The 26,373-nt window shown below is 34.3% G+C and overlaps 1 protein-coding gene across 3 annotated transcripts in view; it reads right to left on the bottom strand.

The window, feature by feature from the left end:
• The window catches only part of ERCC6L2 (ERCC excision repair 6 like 2), a 124,319-nt gene that overhangs the window by 95,747 nt on the left and 2,199 nt on the right, over positions 1 to 26,373 (bottom strand). For all 3 annotated transcript variants that reach the window (XM_041742919.1, XM_041742918.1, XM_041742920.1), the window contains exons 2-3: positions 22,780 to 23,204; positions 4,790 to 4,912 (exon numbers count right to left, since the gene is read on the bottom strand). In XM_041742919.1, the coding sequence (XP_041598853.1) occupies positions 4,790 to 4,912; positions 22,780 to 23,204 (548 nt within the window). The remainder of the gene's footprint in view (positions 1 to 4,789; positions 4,913 to 22,779; positions 23,205 to 26,373) is intronic.

A 26,373-nucleotide genomic window follows, 5' to 3' on the forward strand; every position in this document is an offset into this window, starting at 1 on the left:
GCACTGATATTTAGAATCAAATACAATTGAAAAATGGACTACAAATAGTACTTGAACTCTGAAAGATTTAAAGACACATTAAGAATGTGCTTTAAAGGAGAGATCACTACCAACACCAAGGAAATACAAACGATTTTAAAAACATATTATGTGCAGCTATATGCCAATAAATTAGGCAATCTAGAAGAAATGGAAGCATTTCTGGAAGACCATAAACTACCAAAACTGGAACTAGAAAACCTGAACAGGCCAATAACCAGGGAGGAAATTGAAGCAATCATCAAAAACCTCCCAAGACACAAAAGTCCAGGGCCAGATGGCTTCCCAGGGGAATTCTATCAAACGTTTAAAGAAGAAACCAACCTATTCTACTAAAGCTGTTTGGAAAGATAGAAAGAGATGGAGTACTTCCAAATTCGTTCTATGAGGCCAGCATCACCTTAATTCCAAAACCAAAGACCCCACCAAAAAGGAGAATTATAGACCAAAATCCCTGATGAACATGGATGCAAAAATTCTCAACAAGATACTAACTAGCCAATAGGATCCAACAGTACATTAAGAAGATTATTCACCATAACCAAGTAGGATTTATTCCCGGGATGCAAGGCTGGTTCAACGCTCGTAAAACAATCAATGTGATTCATCATATCAGCAAGAGAAAACAAGAACTATATGATCCTCTCAATAGATGCAGAGAAAGCATTTGACAAAATACAGCATCCATTCCTGATCAAAACTCTTCAGAGTGTAGGGATAGAAGGAACGTTTCTCAACATGTTAAAAGCCATCTACGAAAAGCCCACAGCAAATATCATTCTCAATGGGGAAGCACTGGGAGCCTTTCCCCTAAGATCAGGAACAAGACAGGGATGTCCACTGTCACCACTGCTATTCGACGTAGTACTAGAAGTCCTAGCCTCAGCAATCAGACAACAAAAAGACATAAAAGGCATTCAAATTGGCAAAGAAGTCAAACTCTCCCTCTTCACTGATACTCTACATAGAAAACCCAAAAGACTCCACCCCAAGATTGCTAGAACTCATACAGCAATTTGGCAGTGTGGCAGGATACAAAATCAATGCCCAGAAGTCAGTGGCATTTCTATACACTAACAATGAGACTGAAGAAAGAGAAATTAAGGAGTCAATCCCATTTACAATTGCACCCAAAAGCATAAGATACCTAGGAATAAACCTAACCAAAGAGGTAAAGGATCTTTACCCTAAAAACTACAGAACACTTCTGAAAGAAACGGAGGAAGACACAAAGAGATGGAAAAATACTCCATGCTCATGGATTGGCAGAATTAATATTGTGAAAATGTCAATGTTACCCAGGGCAATTTACACGTTTAATGCAATCCCTATCAAAATACCATGGACTTTCTTCAGAGAGTTAGAACAAATTATTTTAAGATTTGTGTGGAATCAGAAAAGACCCCGAATAGCCAGGGGAATTTTAAAAAAGAAAACCATTCTGGGGGCATCACAATGCCAGATTTCAGGTTGTACTACAAAGCTGTGGTCATCAAGACAGTGTGGTACTGGCACAAAAACAGACACATAGATCAATGGAACAGAATAGAGAACCCAGAAGTGGACCCTGAAATGTATGGTCATCTAATATTCGATAAAGGAGGAAAGACTATCCATTGGAAGAAAGACAGTCTCTTCAATAAATGGTGTTGGGAAAATTGGACATCCACATGCAGAAGAATGAAACTGGACCACTCTCTTTCACCATACACAAAGATAAACTCAAAATGGATGAGAGATCTAAATGTGAGACAAGAGTCCATCAAAATCATAGAAGAGAACACAGGCAACAACCTCTTTGAACTCGGCCACTGTAACTTCTTGCAAGATACATCCACAACGGCAAAAGAAACAAAAGCAAAAATGAACTATTGGGACTTCATCAAGATAAGAAGCTTTTGCACAGCAAAGGATACAGTCAACAAAACTAAAAGACAACCTACAGAATGGGAGAAGATATTTGCAAATGACTTATCAGATAAAGGGCTAGTATCCAAGATCTATAAAGAACTTATTAAACTCAACACCAAAGAAACAAACAATCCAATCATGAAATGGGCAAAAGACAGGAACAGAAATCTCACAGAGGAACACATAGACATGGCCAACAAACACATGAGAAAATTCTCCAAATCACTTGCCATCAGGGAAATACACATCAAAACCACCATGAGATACCACCTCACACCAGTGAGAGTGGGTAAAATTAACAAGGCAGGAAACCACAAATGTTGGAGAGGATGTGGAGAAAGGGGAACCCTCTTGCACTGTTGGTGGGAATGTGAACTGGTGCAGCCTCTCTGGAAAACTGTGTGGAGGTTCCTCAAAGAGTTAAAAATAGATCTGCCCTACGACCTAGCAATTGGACTGCTGGGGATTTACCCCAAAGATACAGATGCAATGAAACACCGGGACACCTGCACCCCGATGTTTCTAGCAGCAATGTCCACAATAGCCAAACTGTGGAAGGAGCCTCGGTGTGCATCAGAAGAGGAATGGATAAAGAAGATGTGGTTTATGTATACAATGGAATATTACTCCGCCATTAGAAATGACAAATACGGGATCCCTGGGTGGCGCAGCGGTTGGGCGCCTGCCTTTGGCCCAGGGCGCGATCCTGGAGACCCGGGATCGAATCCCACATCAGGCTCCCGGTGCATGGAGCCTGCTTCTCCCTCTGCCTGTGTCTCTGCCTTTCTCTCTCTCTCTGTGACTATCATAAATAAAAATAAAAAAAAAAAATTAGAAAAAAAAAAGAAATGACAAATACCCACCATTTGCTTCAACGTGGATGGAACTGGAGGGTATTATGCTGAGTGAAATAAGTCAATCAGAGAAGGACAAAAATTATATGGTCTCATTCATTTGGGGAATATAAATAATAGTGAAAGGGAATAAAGGGGAAAGGAGAAAAAATAAGTGGGAAATATCAGAAAGGGAGACAGAACATGGAAGACTCCTAACTCTGGGAAACGAACTAGGGGTGGTGGAAGGGGAGGAGGGCAGCGGGTGGGGGTGACTGGGTGGCAGGCACTGCGGGGGGCACTTGATGAGATGAGCACTGGGTGTTATTCTGTATATTGGCAAATTGAACACCAATAAAAAATAAATTTATTATTAAAAAAAAAAAAAGAATGTGCTTTAAGGAGAAAGGGAGAGGCACCTGGGTGGCACAGCCGGTGAAGTATCTGCCTTTGGATAGGGTAATGATCCTAGAGTCCCGGGATGGAGCCCCACTTTGGGCTCCCTGCTCAGTGGGGAGTCTGCTTCTTCCTCTGCCCCTTACCCCACTTGTGCTCTCTCTCTCTTGCTGTTCTCTCAAATAAATAAATAAAATCTCAAAAAAAAAAACAATAAAATCCTCATTTATGTCTATTAGAAAATCATTTTAAAAATAAATAAATAAATAAAGGGGAAGGGAGGGAAAAAATAAAACAAGGCAAAATGAGAGAGGGAGACAAACCATAAGAGACTCTTAACTCTAGGGAACAAACTGAGGGTTGGTTGGGGAAGGGGCAGGTAACTAGGTGATGGACATTAAGGAAGGCCCATGATGTGACGAGCACTGCGTGTTATATAAGACTGACGAATCTCTGAACTCTACCACTGAAACTAATAAAACACGATATGTTAATTAACTGAACTTAAATAAAAAAATAAAATGGCTCAAGTGAAAAAAAAGAATATGCTTTAAAAAGAAGAAAAAATTATAATACTTCTTTAGGATCAAATGAAATTTGACATAGGATATATTTATAATACTAAAAATAAAAATTTTAAAGTAATAATATCATAAGCCAATATATCTCAAAATTTTGCAATAACTGCTCCAATAATAGAAATTAGTAAACTGGCCTCAGCAATCTTATGTATAAGACTATTACAGATGAAAGTGTTTTAAATCTTGCAATATAGAAAATAATTTCATTACCATAACAAGATACAGATTTCATAAAATCACTTCATCTTTATTTCTATCCAGTTTCCTGGTATTCAGAATATAAAAGACACAAAAGTATACTTTTTCTTATTATTATTCTTATTTATCTCTTATTTCTTATTATTTCATTATTTTATTAGAAATCTCTTATTTTTATGAGTAATATAGATGTATAATACGAAAAATATTAGTATTAATAATATATATTTATAATATTCATAAATATAATATGTATTTATAAACATGTATTTACAAAGGAGAAAACTGAAATGTAAACATGAATAGCATTGAGTCACAAGGGAAGAGACAAAGACACACCTAAACCGAAGTTTTCTGATTTCAATTTCAATGGTCCTCATGTAGGAAGAATTTGTTTCAAATTTTCAGGATGTAATTAGTCTGCTAAACAACTTTATCAGTGATGTACCTTTATTAGCAACATCTGTAATGATCTCTCTTTCATTGTCACATAAATAAAAAACAATACAATGGACTTTGATTAAATTCACATACACATTTATGGAAATTTAACAAGTTAATAAAAGTAAGTAAAAAAATCCAGTCAAGAAAAAGACTAAAACACTCCAAAAAATTTAAGCTAAAATTGTATTTTGCCATTTTGAGAGTCAATCATAGTCAATTTGAGGATGAAAATGATCATCTTTCAAGAATGTGGTCTATAAAACAAATATTTTAATAATGTTTCTAAGTTCTATGCTTTAAATGCATACTATAATGTGTGCTATTTACAAGTTTCCATATACTTTACCAATACCAGCTTTACGAACCTTATGTTTCTAAACATCTTACCTTTTTTGCTGTAGAAGAAGGAGGCTCCTTTTTCATACTTCTTAGTAAAAACTCTGGCATATTGTTTTCAATATCTTCACGAGTTCCCTTTTTATGCAAAACTGCAGCCAAAAATGAAATAACCTGAGAGAAAAGAAACAACTTTTTAATTATTGTGTAAATGTTTCAAGACAAAATTTATGGTTTACATGATTACCCAATTAGTGAAAATTTGAGTATGTACAAATAGATTTGTTACAGGGAAAAACAACATGAAATAGTAGTATTGGTTTTCTTTATATATACTAACAAACAAATGTACAGTACACGTTACCCTTAAATACAGTAAAAAAGAATTCTCATGTGGCTATCTCTTCCACAATAAGTTCTATCTACTCAATGAATTCATTCTTGATCTCATCAGGTAGGACATTACTTTCTTATTTGTTTCTTTCCATGGAAACTATCTCTTCATATACTCTACTAGAATAAACTATAGACATTCTTTTTTCCCTGTAGAAAATAAACCCCCTAAGGGAGTAATATTTGGCTCATAAAGTTGTACACTTCTATTGATCTAATAATTATAAATGGAATGACAGAATGTTACTTTACGATAGACTAAGACAATTCATCAATATACAAACCACTTGGAATAACAGCTATTCTCCAAATACTAAGTAAGATAGACAAAGAGACATAATAAAGGAAATGAAGAGCAAGAAATATTTAATCAACTGGATTTGGGTTCAAATTTCAGCCTAGATGCTTTGGCAGCTATGTAAACTTGGGCAGGTTAATCTCTTAATAACCATAAAAATACATGAAAATAGCAAAAATAAATATTTGCAGAGTTGTTTTAAAAATTGAGGGAAAGTATTTAGGGTATAATTATGAGGGGAAAGAATCAGGACTTTAGAAAAGTTATATAAATATCAAAACCTAAAGAAAAAAAATGAGAAAATTAGAAAAACTCAAAAACATAGTGTTTTTAACATGAGTATGGTTACCTACCATCTGAATACCAAATGACAAAAGAAAAAGAGTGGTGTAAGTATTTGAAGAGATATAAGCTGAAAACTTCTAAAAACACTTTAAAAAAAAATCAAGCCATATATTTCAGATCCACTAAGAACATCAAACAGATAAATAAATAAATAAATAAATAAATATTCAATCCACAAGTAGGTGTTTCATAGAAAAACTGCTCAAAACTTGAGTCTAAAAAAAAAAAAAAGACATATTAAAAGTAGCAAAAGGAAAACACATAAATTACCTTCCAAAAAAGCAACAACTGGACTAGCTGATCTTGCAGCAAAAACAATGAAAGACACTATATAGATTAAATGATAGTTTCAAAATGCTAAAGAAAATAAAAGCAACCTAGTTTTATACCCAATACAGATATTACTTAAGAATAAAGATGAAGATATTTTCAGACAAAAACTGAACAAATTCATCAAAAAGCCAAAGGAAACAATGAAAGGATGTGTTCAGGCACAGGGAAAATTATATGTAGATGGTCAGTGATGCAGGAAAAACTTAAAAGCAACAAAAATGGTGAATACATAGAAAATATAAATATATATATTAATACTATTGAACAAAACTAAAATGTCTTCTTGAAATTAAATAAAAGCACTAAGAGATATGAGAGCAAATGTATATGAGCCAGAAAGGGCCCAGCTCAGTTACAATATTCTGATGTCCTTACACTGTTCAAAAGGAAATAAAAGTACTAATTTATGTTAGATTTTTTGATAAGTCAAAAATGTGTGGGGGCACCTGGATGGTTCAGTTGCTTAAGTGTCTTCCTTTGGCTCAGGCCATGATCCCAGGATCCTGGGATTGAGCCCCACATCAGGCTCCCTGCTCAGTGGGGTCTCTCTCTCTCTCCCTCCCTCCTTCTCTCTCTCTCCACCCCTCCCCTGCTTGCAGCTCCCCCCCCCCCGCTTGTGCTCTCTGTCAAATAAGTAAATAAAATATTTTTAAAAATTGTTATAATCTCTAGAGTAACCACTAGAAGGAAAATACATCAATGTGTAAGTACTATCCTATTAAGAGAGATAAAAGAAAAATATAAAATGATCTAACCAAAAGTAGGCAAAAAGAACATGAAAATAAACAAAGATAACATACAACAAATAAAAAGCAATAATAAAATCGGTTTAAATCCAAATATATTAGAAAGCACATTACATAGAAGGGACTAAATGTTACAATTAAAAGACAAAGATCATCAGGTCCATAAAATATGTCATTTACACACAAAAAAATTTAAAACAAGATATAGAAAAAAGTGTAAGTAAAAAAAAAATGAAAAAGACCATGTGAACAAAAATGAAAAGAAACTTGATATATAGCTATATTAATAGACTCTGAGGCAAAAAAAATTATGGAATTAATTAAAAAGACACACTTCAAGCTTGATATTAAAAACTTAATTCATGTGGAAGTTACGAGAAGTATAAATTGTTAAGCAAAGAAAGAAAAGTTTACTGAAATAAAAGTGGACAAATTCATATCACAATGGTAAGATTTTGAAATAACTCAGAACAATCAAAATAATCAGTAAAGATACAGAACATTTGAATAACATGCTTAGCAAATGTGACCTAATGAACATTTAATCAAAAACTGTATACTACTGCAAAACACAGTTTCATTTAAAGTACACATGAGAGGCGCTTGGGTGGCTCAGTCCATTAAGCATCTGCCTTCAGCTCCAGTCATGATCTCAGGATCCTTGGATTGAGCCCTACACTGTGCTCCCTGTTTAGCAAGGAGTCTACTTCTCCCTCTCCCTCTGCCCCCATTCTGTGCATGCTCTTTCTCACATGTGTGCTCTTTCTCAAAAAATAAAATCTTTAAAAAAAATTTATAATAAAGCACAGATGAAATATTTACACTAAGGCATCATACAAAGTCATAGAGCAAATCTCAAAACATTTCAATAAAAATCATATAGAATATGTTCTTCAATGTGAGGAGCTAGAAATAACAAAAGAAGAAAATCCACAAATATTTATAAAGTAAGAAAAATCCTTCAAAGAAGAAATATACTTTAAAGTATATTAGAATAAGGGGTACTTCAATTGGTTAAGTATCTGCTGTCAGCTCAGGTCATGATCTCAGGGTCCTGGGATCGAGCCCTGTGTTGGGCTTGCAATTAGTGTGGAGTCTGCTTGGGACTCTCTCCCTCTCTGCCTCTACTACCACGCTCTCTCTCTCTCTCAAATAAATAAAATCTTTAAATATATATATAAAATAAAAATTAAAAATAAAGTATATTAGAATACATTTGTATTTCACAATTGAGATTAGGATATATTTTGAGTTAAACAATAATAATATTGCATATTAAACTTGTGGACTACACCTAAAATCATGTTTTAGGGACTTAAATGCCTATATTAGGAAAGAAAAGCTGCTAATAAAGAAAATTATTTCAAAAATTAATAAAAATACAGAAGTCATACATAAAAAACCAGAATTATATACAAAATGTTAAGTGAAAAAGCATATAATAAAAAGGAACAAAGACAAATGATCATTCTATGAAAGGATTTTAAAAAGTGATAAGCCTCTGGAAAATTAATAAAAAACTAAGAGAAGGCGCAAATACACACATGCACTCACATACACAAAGCATATAAAAATATGACACTAAAAATTTAGAATAAGGAACAGAACTTATCAATACTGACACAAGAAAAAGCAAAATTTACATATTCATAAACCTATTAAAGAAATCTAAATACACATTTACAAACCTTACACAAAGAAAACTAAAGGTCAAATGGCTTCATCAATAGTCTACCAATGCTTAAGAAAGATATAATGCCAGTCTCAGAGCAGCTGGGTGGTTCAGTGAGTTAAGCATCTAACTCTTGATCTCACTTCAGGTCTAGATCTCAAGCCCCATACTCCACACCCAGTGTGGAGCCTACTTAAAAAAAAAATGAAATAGGAAGGAAGGAAGGAAGGGAGGGAGGGAGGGAGGAAGGGAGGGGAGAGAAAATATGCATGTCTTAAATTCTTCCAGATACTAAACTGGGAAAAATGGTCTCAACTCATCTTATGAGTTCAACATAACCTTGATAAGAAAATAAGACAAGAATAATATTATATGCAAGAGACTGATACGCCAATTTTTCTTACTCATATAGAAGCAAAATATCCTTAAAATATTAGCAAATGTAACACAGAAAAAATAAAGAAATATATATCAAAACCAAGTTGGGCTGATTCTTGGAATGTAAGCTTGTTTTAATCTTCAAAATATAGATATTGTATGGGTATTAGGTATGTTAGGTATGGCACTTAACTTTTCTAACATTAGTTTCATTATAATAATAGGACAACCCATTTCATTTCAAGATACATTTTACATGAAGTGCTATATTATTAACTTGAAGCACACTGTGAAAAGTTGGGAATGTATATTTTTATCACTAGAGTAACCACCAAAAAAAAATGTAAATATTAAAAAGCCAATAGAACTGAAATATTTTTTTGAAAATATCCTAGCAACCAAAAAGAAAGAAGGAATGGAAGAAGAGTAAGACAGAAAACAGCCTGTTCAAACAAAAAGTAAAATAATATGTACAAATCGAAATATAACAGAAATCACATTAAGTGTAAATGGACTAAATGCTCCAATTAAATATCAAAGACTACCAAAATCATAAAGAGTTGTCTACTTTATTTTTTTATTTTAATTCCAGTATAGCTTGCGTACAGTGTTATATTATTTTCAGGTGCATAATATAATGATTCAACAATTCTATATATTATTCAGTGCTCATCAAGATGAGTATATTCTTGATCTCCTTCACCTATTTCACCCATCTGCCCACTCATCTTCCCCCTGATAAACCACCTCTTTTTAGTTAAGAGTCTGTTTCTTGGTTTGTCTTTTTCCCCTTTGTTTTATTCCATATATGAATAGATTCCACATATGAATGAAATCATATGGTATTTGTCTTTCTCTGACTGACTGCCTGCTACATTGTTGGAAATGGCAGGACTACATTCTTCTTTATGGCTGAATAATATTCCATGATGTTTTTGCATGTGTGTATATAGATACAGATACCATATCTTCTTCATCCATTCATTTATTGATGGACACTTGGGCTACTTTCATAATGTGGCTATTGTAAAGGACGCTGCAATAAAACATAGGGGTGGGGATCCCTGGGTGGCTCAGCGGTTTGGCGCCTGCCTTTGGCCCAGGGTGCGATCCTGGAGTCCCAGGATTGAGTCCTGCGTCAGGCTCCCAGCATGGAGCCTGTTTCTCCCTCTGCCTGTGTCTCTGCCTCTCTCTCTCTGTCTGTAATAAATAAATAAATCTTTAAAAAAAAATCCTATAAAACGTAGGGGTGTATATATCCTTTTGATTTAGTGTTTTTATATTTGGTTAAGTACCCAGTACTGCAATTACTGGATCACAGGGGTAGTTTGATTTTTAATTTTTTTGAAGAACCTCTATACTGTTTTCCACAATGACTGTACCAGTTTACACTCCTATCAATAGTAAACAAGGGTGACTTTTTCTCCACATCTTTGCCAACACTTGTTTTTTCTTGGATTTTTTATTTTAGCCATACTGATGGGGTAAGGTGTAGTTTTGATTTGCATTGTCCTAATGATGAGTGATGCTGAGCATCTTTTCATGTGTCTATTGTATGTCTTTGGAGAAATGTCTGTTCATGTGTTCTGCCCATTTTAATCATAGTATTTGTGGTTTTTTGGTGTTGAGTTTTTAAGTTTTTAATGTATTTTGGATATAAGTCCTTTATCAGATATGTCATTTGCAAATATCTTCTATTAAGTAGGTTGTCTTTTAGTTTTATTGACTGTTTCCTTTGCTGTACAGAAGCTTTTTATTTCAATATAGTCCCAATAGTTTATTTTTGCTTTTGTTTCTCTTGCCCCAGGTGACATATCAAGAAAAATGTTACAATCAATGTCAGAGAAATTACTGCCTGTGTTGTCTTCTAGAATTTTTATGGTTTTAGGTCTCACATTTAGGTCCTTAATTCATTGAGTTTATTTTTGTTGTATGGTGTAAGACAGTGGTCTAGTTTTATTCCTTTGCACATAGCTGTCCAGATTTCCCACCACTCTTTGTTGAAGAGACTTTTTCCCATTGTATATTCTTGCCTCCTTTGTTAAAGAATAATTGATCATTTAATTGTGAGTTTGTTTCTGGGTTTTCTATCCTGTTCCATTGATCTATGTGTCTATTTTTGTACCAGCACCATATTGTTTTGATTACTACAGCTTTGTAGTATAACTTGAAATCTGGGATTGTGATGCCTACTACTTTTTCTTTTTCAAGGTTGATTTGGCTATATGGGGTCTTTTGTGGCTCCATATAAATTTTAGGATTGTTTGTTCTAGTGTCATGAAAAATGCTGTTGGTATTTGATAGGGATTGCATTAAATCTATAGATTGCTTTGGGTAGTATGAATATTTTAACAATATTTGTTCTTCCAATCCATGAGCATTGTCTTTCCATTTGTTTATGTCATCTTCAATTTCTTCCATCAGTGTTTTACAACGTCTTTCATTTGCTTAGTTAAGTTTATTCCTAGGTATTTTATTATTTTTGGTGCAATTGGAAATTGGATCATTTTTTAAAATTTCTCTTTCTGTTGCTTCATTATTAGTGTATAGAAATGTGACAGGTTTCTGTACATTGAGTTTGTATCCTGCAACCTTACTGAATTCCTTTATCAGTTCTAGTAGTTCTTTGGTATAATCTTTAGAGTTTCTCATATATAGTATCATGTCATCTGCAAATTGTGAAAATTTTACTCCCTCCTTACCAATTTGGGTGACTTTTAGTCCTTTTTCTTGTCTCACTGATGTGGCCAGGACTTTCAGTTCCAATGCAGAATAAAAGTAGCAAAAGTGGACATCCTTGTCTTGTTCTTGACCTTAGGGGGAAAGCTCTGTTTTCCACCATTGACTGTGATGTTAGCTGTGGGTTTTTCTCATATATTGCCTGTATTATACTGAGGTATGTTCCCTGTAGACCTACTTTGTTGAGGGTTATCATGAATGGATGTTGTATTTTGTCAAATGCTTTTACTGTACCTATAAATACAATATGTTTTTTTATCCTTTCTCTTATTGAGGTGATCTATCACCTTGATTGATTTATAAATTATTGAACCACTCTTACATCCCAGGAATAAATCCCACTTGATCATGGTGTGAATGATTCTTTTAATGTATAGTTGAATTTGGTTTGCCAATATCTTTTAGAATTTTTTTGTATCTATGTTCATCAGAGATATTGGCCTGTAGTTCTCATTTCTGTATCATTTATATCTCATTTTGGTATCAGGGTAATGCTGGCTTCATAGAATGGATTTGAAAGTTTTCCTTCCTCTTCTATTTTTGGAATAATTTGAGAAGGATATGTATTAACTCTTCTTTAAATGTTTGGTTCAATTTACCTGGGAAGCTGTTCAGTCCTGGACTTTTGTTTTTCGGGAGTTTTTCAATTACTTATTCAATTTCATTGCTGATAATAGGTCTGTTCAAATTTCTAATCCTTCCTGCTTCAGTTTTGGGGAGTTCTACATTTCCAGGAATTTATCCATTTCTTCTAGTTCATAATATTCTCTTACAATCTTTTGTATTTCTGTAGTGTTAGCTGTTACTTCTCTTTCATTTCTGATTTTGAGTACTCTCTTTTTTCTTTTCTTTTTTTTTTTTTTTTTTATGACTCTGGCTAAATGTTTGTCAAATTTGTTGGTCTTTTCAAAGAACCAGCACCTGGTTCTATTGATCTTTTCTAATGTTTTTTTGTGTTGTTGTTGTTTTCTTTCTGATTTGTTTATTTCTGCTACACAAGACACATTTTAAATATTAAGACACAGATAGTTTGAAATAAAGGACTGCAAAGAAGACAACTTGCAAACAGCAAGCATAAAAATATAGAAGTGTCTACCTTAACATCAGAGAAAGTAGATTTCCAGTAGTATTACCAGAAATAAAGATTTCATAATACAGGGTCAATTCCTCACTGAAGATGTAGTGATTATAAATAACATTTATGACTCTAATAACAGAATTAAAAATACATGAAAGTGAAACTGACAAAATTAAAGGGAGAAATAGACAAACCTCCAATCATAGATTTTAACTTTCCTCTCTCAATATTTAATACCAAAAATATAGAAAATCTAAACATTATCAATTACCTTGATCTGCTAATTGATATTTCTACAACACTACAACCAACTGCAGAATACACATTCTTTTCAAATGTACATAGTATGTTTAATAAAATGGGCCAGAAAAGAAAACCTCAATAAATTTTTCAAAATACTGAAATCTTATAGAATGTATTTTCTAACTATATGGAATTAGAAATCATTAATCATGAAATATCTAGGAAAAAATAATGGCAAATCAAGAACACTTGAAAATAACTCAAGAACCAAAGAAAAAAAATCAAGAAAAATTAGAAAATAATTTGAATTATATGAAAATGAAAACATAAAACATCAAAATTTATGGAATATGGATAAGGCAAAGTTCAGATATAAAAATAGGGCATAAGAAGATAGGTTTGAAATTAATGACCAAAGATTCTATTTTAACAAGCTAGAAATAGAAGAGCAAAATAATAAATAAATAATAATAAATAATATCCAAAATAAGTTGTAAGAAAATAATAGAAATAATTGCAGAAATAAATGAAATACCAAAAAAAGATAAAATTAACAAAGCTAAAAGTTGGTTCTTTGAAAAGGTTAACAAAATAAATAAACCTTGTCGGGCTATTAAAAATAAAATAGAGGGTCGCCTAGGTGACTCAGTCAGTTAAGTGTTTGCCTTCCACTCAGTTCATGATCTCAGGATCCTGGGATCAAAGCCGAGCACAGGGCTCCCAGCTCTGAGGGGAGTCTGCATCTCTCTCTCTCCCTTTACCATTCCCCACTCATGTGTACATGTGCTCTCACTCTCACTTTCTCAAATAAATAAAATCTTTTAAAAACAGAATAAAACAGAATATAAAATATTCACATTAAAAATGCAGAAGTATCACGTAGGTCCTACAAGCACTAAAAGACTAAAAACGGAATACCATGGAAATCTTTGTCAATTTGACAACTTAGATGAGATGGGTAAATTCCTGGAAAAATACAATTTACCAAACTGACACAGCAAGAAGTTGAGTATCTTAATAGCTTCATATCTATTAAAACAATTGAATTTATTATCAAAAACCTTCCCTCAAAGAAAACTCTAGGTCCAAAAGATGTCCCTAGTAAATTCCATCAAATATTTAAGTATAAAATAACAGAAACTTTACCCAATTCTTTTAGAAAAAAGAGAAGGAAGAAACACTTCTCAGTTTATTTTATTAGGTCTGCATAACTTCAATACCAAAACTGACAAACATAATACAAGAAAACTATAGATCAATATCCATAATAAATACAAAGGGAAAAATTCTTAAAATATTAGCCAATTAAATCCAGCAAATGTAAAAACAATACTTCATGATGAAATTGGATTTATCTCAAAAATATAAAACTAGTTTAACACTAAAAAAAAAAATCAATAGATCGAAAATGTATAATTACATATAACAAAGTGTGTAAGGCCCATATGCAAAACTATAAGGCCCTAGAGAAATTAAAGACCTAAATTATTCAATCTATTACTCCATGTTAATTATCCCCAAACTGTTCTATAAATTCAATATAATTGAATTCCATAATCCTAATAAATCCTAAAAGATGTGTTCATGGAACTTGACAAACTGATTTACATCAAAACACAAAGGTGTAAAAGACAGACAAGGTATTAGAAGAAAGTAATTAACACAAAATTGCTGATAACCGAACAAGACCATTCTCATATTTTTGTTTTATACCATTGTTCAGTTTAACTATCCTTATACTCAATTTTGTGTTAAATGAACAATTAACTCAGTTTTAAGATGAGGAAGGGACTTGCATCTTAGTCATTTTGGGGCACTATAACAAATTACCATAGACTGCATGGCTTAAACAACACTCATCTCATAGTTCTACAGTCTAGGAAATTCAAGTCAAAGTTCTGGCAGATCTGGTGTCTGGTGAGAGCCCACCCCCTTCCTGGTTTGCAGATGGCTTGCAGTCTTCTTGTATCCTCAGATGACAAAGAACAGAGAGGAAGCAAACTTTCTCCTATCTCTTCTTACAATGTCTCTAATCTCATCCCCAATTACCCCCCCAAAAAAACCCACCTCCAAATAATAATTATTACACTGGGGATTAGAGTCTCAACATATGAATTTTAGGGAGACACAGACATTCAATCTACATATCAACTTGAATATACTTCTCCAAAGAAGACAGACAGATAGGCTGACAGATAGATAGTCAAAAAGCACAAAGAAAGTTGTTCAACATCTTTGGTCATTACAGAAATGCAAATCAAAACCACAATGAGATACCACTTCACATGCACTAGAATGGGTATAAGGAAGTAAAATAATAAGTATTGACAAGGATGCGCAGAAATAGGAAATGTGTGCATTTCCACACATTGCTGGTGGAAATATAAAATGGTACAGTCACTATGGAAAATGCCATAGCAGTTCCTCAAAAAAAATAAACATAGAAATACCATATGACCTAGAAATTCTACTACTATATATATAAACAAAAGAAAAGAAAGCATACGTCCATGCAGAATCTTGTACATGATAGCAGCATTTTTCATAACAGCCAAAAGGTGGAAACAATCCAAATGTCTATCAAAGGATGAATAGATAAGCAAATTGTGGTATTTACATACAATAGAATATTTCTCAGCCATAAAAAGAATGAAGTACTGATATATGCTACAACTTGGATAAGCCTTAAAAACATCATACTAAATGAAATAAGCCAAGCACAAATGGTCACAATTGTAAAATTTCTTTTACACGAAATATTCAGGAAAGGCAAATCCATATAGACAAAAGGCCAATTAGCAGTTGCCAGGGAAATGAAGGTACTTACTTCCAGGGTGATCTATGCTGATGAAAAATTTTGAAACAAAGAGAGATGGGAGTTGTGTAACATTGTGAATGTACTCAACAACTTGTATCTTTAAAGTGATTAATTTATGTTATGTGAATTTCATCTCAAAAATTTCTTTAAATTATAACTTAGTTTTATGAGATACATTTGTGCATTTAAGGTATAATCAGCATTAGTTTAGTTCTTGAAAAAACTTTAAAAAATGTAAAATGTCAATCTAATACATATCAATGATTCAATAAACAGGAGCTATTTTTATTAGCATCATTCTACCAAAATAAGGAGATAATCTTATCTCGATATACAATCTTGTATATTGCAATAAATTAAGTAGACTTTTCAACAAATTCTGTTATCTAAGATTATAAAATAGTTATAAAATAATGGTCAAAACTTGTGCTGATTTTTAAAATATTTTTTTTTTGTTTCAAAATATTCTAAAAAATTTGCATTCCTAACCCATATTATGTAAGTCAGTGTAATGCAGGAGTTATGGCAAAATACCTTGGAGTTTGACCAACCAGTTTTATACTAGTTATGTGACCTTGGGCAATTTACATGATGTACCAATAAATTTCCATTTTTTTCATCCAAAAAATGGGGGTAATAATGCCTAATTAACATAGATGCTTAACAGAAAATGCTGGTCACAGAGCCTAACATATAGGGATCATTAAATATAAACTATAACACATGATTACCTAATCTAACTTAAAATTCATTAATGCATTCAATAAAAACATATTCAAATTCAATAAAAATCTATGACACGTCAGGTACTATGCCAGGTACTGGAGAAGTTTAGATGAAAGACTTATTTGTATTCGCCAGCAGTTTGAAATCCAGTTGATTTGGGGGTGGAGCACAGTGGGAAAAGAGAGGAGTTGAGGAAGCATGGCTGAGGAAAAAAACCAATGAGCAGAAAATAGTTATTAAATTCAGCAAGAGAATGACATGAGCAAAATGGCTGATGCAGAACTCAGACTAAAGGAGGCAGAAAGATGTTTCACAAATGACAGAGTTCAAGCACTGGACAATAATGAAAAATTTAGGCAAATGGGTATTGACTAGAATCAGACATGAGGAAACTCTACAATGAGGGAAATGTTCCATATTTTATTAGAGTGACAGTTATATATATACAAGTTAAATATACAAATATATATATATATATAACAAGTTAAATATACAAAACTATATAGTTAAATATACAAGTTAAATATACAAAACTATATAGTTTAGATCCATACATTTTACTGTTTATAATCATACAATTAAAGACAGAATCTCTCTCTCTCTCTCTCTCTCAAACACACACACACACATACACACACAGATACTTGGGATACTATATGACAATTTAAATGACACAATATAAAACCCAATCTATTGCTTTCCTCTTAATTCATCCAAGGATTGTTTCATTATAAGAAAACTATATGCCTAATTATGAAAATTAATAATTCAATCTGTTAACCTATCCAAGATGATGAGAATCTTAATTTTAATTTGTCAGATTCCATGAATTTGAGAATTCTGTAAAATATTGGGAAATTTTAATAAAAATCTAAGATTTTGCATTCATTCCCATTTTAATTTCTTAGTCCAATTAAAACTAAAAATGAAAACAGTAGATGAATTATTGGTGTTAAACACATCATGGGCAGAAACACAGGGAAACCTCTAGGGGATAGATACATTCATTATCTTGATTGTGGTATTATGGTTATCATTTCTTGGGTGCGTATTAGCAAACCATACACTGCAAATGTATGCACTTAACTGTGTATCAATTATACCTTTTAAAAAGTACATCAACAAGGGATTCCTGAGTGGCTCAGTGGTTTAGCATCTGCCTTTGGCTCAGGTCACGATCCTGGGATCCTGATCAAGTCCCACATCAGGAACCCTGCAGGGAGTCTGCTTCTCCCTCTGCCTATGTCTCTGCCTCTCTCATGAATAAAAAGTACATAAATATACAAACATTTATATACACCTACAACCAACAAGTCTGCTAAAACTAGTAAAATTGACAAAATCAAATTTTGTCAGAATATGGAGCAACCATAATTTCATACATTTTTGTCAAGAATGAAGAATGGTACGAACACTTTAGAAAAGATTTGGCAATTTCTTATACAACTAAGCACACATCAGTTTATGACTAAGCAATTCCATTCCTAATTATTGACTCAAGAAAAATACACAAAAGATTGTTCAAGTTCTTAACAGTTTTATTTATAAAAACTAAAAAATGGAAACAGCTCAGGTGTCCATTAGCAGGAGGATGGATAAACAAAATGCAGCATCTATATAATGGATGACTACTCAGCAATAAAAAGGAACAAACTACTTATGCAATCAGTAACAGAGATGAGTCTCAAAAGAAGTCTTACACAGAGTGCATGTATGATCCTATTTATATGAAAAGGCAAAACTAATCTATGATATAAAAAAGCACAACAGTGATTGCCTCTTGGGGATGGTGGGAAGACCAGGAAGAAATAGAATGATCTTTTCTCTTTTTTTTAGATTTTATTTATTTATTCATGAGAGACACACACAGAGAGAAGCAGAGACACGGGCAGAGGGAGAAGCAGGCTCCATGCAGGGAGCCCGATGTGGGACTTGATCCCGGGACTCCAGGATCACGCCTGGGGCTGAAGGCGGCGCTAAACCGCTAAGCCACTTGGGCTTCCCAGAATGATCTTTTCTTGAGTTAACATTCTATATCTGGAAATGGTTTATTTAGCTTACACAGAAATATGTACTGGTCAAAACTCATGGAACGGTGAATACACTTAAGATTTGTGCATTTCATTGTAAATTTTACTTCAAAATGGAAAAAAAAGAATTATAAATAAATACTGACTACCTAATGATACATATTCTCAATTATTTGGGGATAGGATATACTAACGTCTGCTACTTTAAAATGCAACAAAACATGGCTTGATGGATGGATAGGTAAGTGACACGGCCAAGTATAATGACATGTTGAAAGAATCTAGGTGGTAGATATATGGGTATTCATTGTACAATTCTTCCAACTCTTATATATGTTTGAAAAGTTTTATAATAAGATCTTGGGGAAAAATCAGTTTTTAAGAGTAGTGATTCCATTTTTTGCACATTTACTTATGTCTGTGTATTCATGGGCCTGCATATATGATATATATGCATGCATGTTTATATATATGTTGTAATTTCAACTGCTCCTTCTCAAGCAGCTAGATCCTTCCTATTCACTTAAAAATATTTAAGTTCCTCCTATTCCCAAATGTTACAAACAAAAAAGAAACTGCTTCAAAATCTTCCTTTAGCTACTACTAGCTCACTTTTGTTCCTTTCAAAGCCACATTTCTTTTAAATCTTTTTTTTTTTTTAGATTTTTATTTATCCATTCATGAGAGACACAGAGAGAGAGGCAGAGACACAAGCAGAGGGAGAAGCAGGCTCCATGCAGAGAGCCCGATGTGGGACTCGATCCCGGGACTCCAGGATCACGCCCTGAGCCAAAGACAGATGCCCAACCGCTGAGACACCCAGGTGTCCCTCAAAGCCACATTTCTTAAAGAGGTAAACATACTTCTCATATCTATGCCTTCACCTATTTTATCTGGCTTGTGCCCCCACCCTAATTCCAGTAAAATAGCTCTTGTTCAAGATACCAATAATTTCCAATGTCACTAGATAAAGTGCACTTTTAAAAATCCTCATCCCGGGATCCCTGAGTGGCACAGCGGTTTGGCGCCTGCCTTTGGCCCAGGGCACGATCCTGGAGACAGGGGATCGAATCCCACGTCAGGCTCCCGGTGCATGGAGCCTGCTTCTCCCTCTGCCTATGTCTCTGCCTCTCTCTCTCCTTTCTCTGTGTGTGTGACTATCATAAATAAATAAAAATTAAAAAAATAAAAATAAAAATAAAAATCCTCATCCCTTAAAGAATATAAAATATTAAATTAACTTATTTTTTTAATTTATTTATTTATTCATTTATGATAGAGAGCGAGAGAGAGAGAGAGAGAGGCAGAGACACAGGAGGAGGGAGAAGCAGGCTCCATGCCGGGAGCCTGACGCGGGACTCGATCCCGGGACTGGGCCAAAGGGAGGCGCTAAACCGCCAAGCCACCCAGGGATTCCCTAAATTAACTTATTTTAAAATTTGAAATGAGGGAAGCAAACTTTATTTGGTACATAACCACATTTTTTATTATGGTCAAGTTAGAATGTGAGAAGGGGAAAACTTAAGGGATGACATCAGAAAAAAGGGGGAAAATGAATAAGATTATACTGCAGTCCAAATGGTGAATGCCAATGGTAATAAATGCCAATAGTAAATTTTCATAGACCATTTTCACCTAATTCTACTGTATTTTGAAAATCTACTAAACTCATTAACTATTGTCCACATTTCTTCAAATGGTTTAGTCATTGTATTTATAAAAGTTCCATCTTAAATGATCTCCCAAGCTCCCTATTTATGTAGAAATTATTCTCTGAGCTATAAGAATAATAACCAGAGATATAGATCTCCAAGGATCAGAAAAATCCAGTTAAGTATCACAACTAGCATAGAAACTATGTCCTAATCTTCAGAAGATAAGCCTTCAAGACTTTCAAAGCACATTAATAACATAATTGAAAACCTTCCAATGATTTTGGTGTATCAGGTAATATAAAATTATGAGGTAAAATCTCTTTAAAAATATACATCATAAAATAAAGGGAATTCCTTTATAAAATGGAATTCAGAGATGAAGGCTAAATTTGAGCCTTATACATGCATAAGAATTTGAATTGTTTTTAGTAGTCTTAGTGGGAGGAGATTCCCAACTGTTCCCAAAAAGGTCACTTTTTGTAGCACCTTCATGTTTCTGATTTTGCAGATTAACAAGTGTTGGCTAGTCAAAGAAGTGTGGCAAAGGACAATCTAGCAGAGGCAAAAACAATAAAACTATATGTAAAGACAATGGCAGAAGGGCTTTATTATTTATTTTCCTCTAGTATTCATCCATATACCTTGGTCACAGATGATAATTTCCTAAAGGCTCCTTTCTTTATTTTTGCCATTTATTCTTCTGAGAAAGTAAATGTGTTTATTCCACAATTATTTATCACCTTCAACGTGCAAGCCTAGAACTATGTGCAATGCCTGGGCTTAAAGGGACAAATGGTATGGCTAATGGTGATACACTATGATTATTGAAGACTTGTTTTTTTACTCTAGCCTTTTACATCAGAGCTTTACACATAATTGCATTATTAGACTATTTTTTAAAAGATTTTATTTATTTATTAGAGAGAGAGAGTGCACACACACATGTGAGCAGGTAGAGGGACAGAGGCAGACTGAGCTGGGCACAGGGCTGGATCTCACAACCCTGAGATCATGACCTCAGCTGAAACCAAGAGTATGACCCTTTACCCCCTGTGCCCCTCAGGCACCCCTAGACTATTTTTAATGCTAAAATTAATTTTTCACTTAGTGGAAACTGTGGTGACTTAGTGGTGACTCAGTGGTTGAGCATCTGCCTTTGGCTCAGGTCATGATCCCAGGGGTCCTGGGATTGAGTCCTCCATTGGGCTCCCCATAAGGATACTGCTTCTCCCTCTATGTCTCTGCTTCTGTGTCTCTCATGAATAAATAAACAAAATCTTTAAAAAAAAATGTTTTTTCACTTACCTTTGAGTTCCATTAACAGTGGAGGTGTCATAAAGAATAAAATAGCTTAAGTTCAATTATAATGAAGGAAACACAGAAGGATTTAATAAAAAACTTGACAAACACTCCTGAAAATCCAGAGTGACTATATAATATAAAGTCTGGTTTTAACTCTAATCTTTTAAATTGCAAACCTTTGTGACAAGCAACTTCTGACGGGACTCCCAATAATCCCTACCTGTTGGTATACACAGCCTTGCTTAATCTCCCCCCCTTGAGTAAGAGTTGAACCTATCAAAACTTGCTTCTAAAGAAGCAAATATGGCAAAAGTGAAGGCTGTCTCCTGTGATTAGGTTACAAAAGACCATGACTTCCCTACTACTTGTGTTCTCTCTTGCCCTCTCACTTGCTCTCCCTAATGAAGCACGCTGCCATATCATAAGAAACTCCATTAACAGGCCCATGTAGCAAGGAACCAAGGGAGGCCTTCACCGATCAACAGTCCACAAGAAACTGAAGCCTCAGTCTAACAAGCCACAGGGAACTGAATGCTGCTAACAACCATGTGGCCAGAAAGGGAACCTGCCCTAGTCCAACCTTGAGACAACTGCTGCCTTGTGAGAGGCGAAGCCAGAGGACCCAGTTAACCTGTATCTGGATTCCAGATACACAGGAACTGTGATGTGATAAATACATACTCTCATAAGCTGCTAAATTTTGGAGTAATTTATTATACAGCAATAGATAACTAACATACACATTCTCTGAAGAAAACCATATAAATATACAAATTCTGGCACACATTGTTAGGAAGCTTCTTTGAAGTCCACCAGTGGAACTCCTAGTGATCCAGCAATCCCAGATTAAGAAACTTCTAATATGATAAACTCTAAACAATATACACAAAAGGCCAGCAGGAAATCAATTTAACCATGCTATCTATGTAGCTTAATCGATGTCAGAACATTTTCCTTCTATGCAGTATTGCTAAGAAAGTTAAACTACTTTAAGTAATTATTGATATCTTAGTACTAGTGCTACAAAGGTAAAATCAAGCCAAGTTATACCAGAACATTATTTTGAATAAGATATTCCACAGATACTAAATAAGTGCTGAGGACAAAATAATGACTACACACTATCCTGATTTTGAGGACTTTCCTGATCAGTGGGTGAGAAACACACACACACAAAATAGCTACTATAAGAGTTGGGAGTACAAACAGAGATTTGTATATCCACTCACATACATAATAAAATAGCTATCATGAATTTTAATCATAAAGTAATTAAAAGAAATACCTGTACTGTTTTTCCAAGTCCCATGTCATCACCAAGAATACATCCTCTTCCTTGGATGAAGTGTGCATAGAGAAACTGGGCTCCTTCCCTTTGGTAGTCTCTCAAATATCTGTTAATAGTATAAGGAATAGAGTCTCCATCTGCAGATAATGGAAAAGCTACAGCAGATGATGGAAATTTTCGGCCTGGGAAACAAGGTTTTTCCAAATCTTCATCATCAAATATAAAATTCCTGGAGCAATTTTTAACAGATTTTACTTCTTCAAGTCTTTTAAGAGGTACTTTTCCTTCTTGAAAATCTGAATATAAGACGATTGCAAATGACTTCCCATTTTCATCCACTATGATAGATTTTATGCTTGCTTCACAAAGTGTCTCATTATCTGGAGAAGGCGCAAGACATCTTTCTCCTGGATGCCATATGTCTGTAATAATAGAGAAGAAAATAAAATTTCCAAATTTAACTTATAAAGTAATCCCATATTTATCCACTGCTATGAGAAAAAAAAATGTACCTCACATAAATACCCTTTCCAAATTACTGAAATAAGATAAATTATAACACGTATAGATATCCACCTAAAATATATTATCAGGTGTTCTATTATCACAAGCAAAATAAAGGGTATATAATTTATTACCAGTGGTTCTCACCTTGGCTGTATGTCATAATCTCCTCATACATGCACTATCTCTACTAATTATGATTGAGTGGGTATGGGCCATGGGCACCTGATTTTATTACTTTGTTTGGTGGATATTGTTGAATTCAAAGGACCATTCTGATTCACAGCCAGGGTTGAGAACCAAATTTAGATATTCATGATGATTCATGAACATTATATGAACATGTATATTATTCATGATATAGTAAACTAAGAATCCTCTAGACAGCAATGCTTTTGTGATTCTCCTGTCTGCTTTTTTACTTATCCCATCTCCTTTCTCTGGAAACGGCTGTTTCTTCTTATTGTCAATATTGCTGCTTCTAAACTGTTGCTTGATTTGTATACAACTAATCACGGAAATCTCCAATTCAACCAGAGTGACAAGTGGCAGCTTTGTAATGACTTTTTTCCCTTCTATGTCTTGAAGTGTTGCAGTTCTTTACAAAGAGATGAATTCTAAGATCTCTTTGTGCTAAAATTCTATCATTCTTTGAAACGTCTGACCTCTTTCTATTTATGTATTTGTCCTGTGATTAATTGTACAGCTTCCTATTTTTTTTCTATTCAGAAAATAGGAGGAGGGAGTATCTTTAGGGCATACAACTAGTGTAATTAAAAGATACCAATAGAGGAAATTAAGTAAAAATAATTTTCTAAATGGAAATTCTTATAGCAAGAATTCCAGAGGAATTGTATAGCTACAGATATAAAGAATACTAAGAATTATATTTCTCATATATTTCTTATTGAGATCAGATGATCACTGGTAGTTTCTTAGGTCTTTCTGAGGATTTCTCGTTAGGTTTTTATAACATTCGTGATTTTTTTTTTTTAAAGATTTTACTTATTTATTCATGACAGACACACAGAGAGAGACAGAGGCAGAGACACAGGCAGAGGGAGAAGTAGGCTCCATGCAGGGAGCCCCACGTGGGACTCGATCCCGGGTCCCCAGGATCAGGTCCTGGGCAGAAGGCAGTGCTAAACCGCTGAGCCACCCGGGCTGCCCTTAACATTCGTGATTATAATATGACTAGTATATCTATATTCTCAAACACGAATAACTCATTATGCTATTAAAAGTACCATTTGAGCCTTAAAACCTGAAGTAACCCCTAATTTTGTTTCACATGATTTGTTTGCCTACCCAGAAAATGTCTTCCAATTTTTAAAGACTTAAGTCATTAGTGTGTTTATTATCCAACATACATGGCTTTTTTTTAAAAGACTTTATTTATTAACAAGAGACACAGAGAGAGGGGCAGAGACACAGGCAGAAGGAGAACCAGGCTCCCTATGGGTCCCCGATGTGGTACTCGAGCCCAGAACCCCAAGATCATGCCCTGAGCCAAAGGCAGATGCTCAACCACTGAGCCACCCAGGTGTCCCTCAACATATATGTTTTAACACCATTACCTATCAAATACTGTACCATACAATAGGTATAAAATGGAAAAAAAATGTCAAAAAATGATGATTAAACCTTGATCAGCACTAGTCTTTCCAAATCTCATTAAATGGCATCATCATCTAGTCAACTTTTCATGGTAGAAAATCTTTAACCAGCCCTCATTCTTCTTTTTCTATTACTCCCTACATCCAACCCATCAGGAAGTCTTGCTGGTTCTACCTCAAAATGTATAACTTTCCTCCATCATGCTACCACCTCTCTAAACTGTTGGCAAACATTTTCAGTAAAAAGTCAAATTTTAGTTATTTATTACTTTAGTCTTGCAGGCTATACAAGCTTATATATCTTAACCCTATAACACAAAAGTAGAGACCGAGAACACACAAACAAATGGGCATGGGTGTGTTCCAATAAAACTTTATCTACAAGTGTCAGGCTGGATTTGGCCCCGGCTCTTAGTGTGCTGTTCTCTGCCCTAAAGCATGCCAACTTTGATTTCTTCTTAAATTACTGCTATAAACTTCTAACCATTCTCTCTGATGCCACTATTATCCCCCTACAATCCATTTTACACATAGCAGCAATACTACTTAAAGACATAAATCACTGGGGTGCCTAGGTGTCTCAGTCGGTTAAGCACTGTACTATTGATTTTGACTCAAGTGATGATCTCAGGACCCTGGGATCAAGCCCTACACTAGACTCTATGCTCTGTGGAGTATCTGCTTGAGGATTTTCTCCCCTGGCCCCTGCTTGCATGCACTCTCTCTCTAAAATAAATAAATAAATCTTTGAAAATAATAAAAATAAAAATTATTGGTAAATCTCTAATTTAAAATCTTCCAATAGTTAATCCACTGCATAAAGAATTAAGTACAAACTCCTTACTATATGGCCTATAAGCCCCAGTATGATCTGCCAAAACCTACTTCTCCAACTTAATCTGTCAATTTTTCCCTGTACTCAAACATGTTAAGCAGGTGTTCTCTCAGCTGTTTTTGTCATTTCCTCATCTTATTTAAAGTAAGGTACCCTTTTATTCTGTATCTCAGTATTTTACTGCCTCCATAACTCTTACCACAATGTTTAGTGACTATGTCTACTTGTTCTTTTTTTTTAATATTTTATTTATTTATTCATGAGAGACACAGAGAGAGGCAGAGACATAGGCAGAGGGAGAAGCAGGCTCCCTGCGGGGAGCCCAATATGGGACTCCATCCTGGGATTCCAGGATCAGGCCCTGAGCCAAAGGCAGACACTCAACGCTGAGCCAGCCACCCAGGCGTCCCTGTTTACTTGTTTTTATCTGTCTTTCCCACTAGAGAGTAATTTCCTTTCCAAGAAAATGTATTTTTCAAGTTTTATTCCCAGCACCAGCACTCGGTAGGCACTCAATAAAGTGCTGAATTTATTAACAAAAACACATCCTTGATCTCACAGATCCTGGATATCTAATAGGGGAGACAGATGCTAAAAAGTTCCCAAACACGAAATTGTAATAAGTGCTTCGGAAGA

This window comes from Vulpes lagopus, chromosome 2, assembly GCF_018345385.1.
Source record: "Vulpes lagopus strain Blue_001 chromosome 2, ASM1834538v1, whole genome shotgun sequence".
NCBI classification, from domain to species: domain Eukaryota; kingdom Metazoa; phylum Chordata; class Mammalia; order Carnivora; family Canidae; genus Vulpes; species Vulpes lagopus.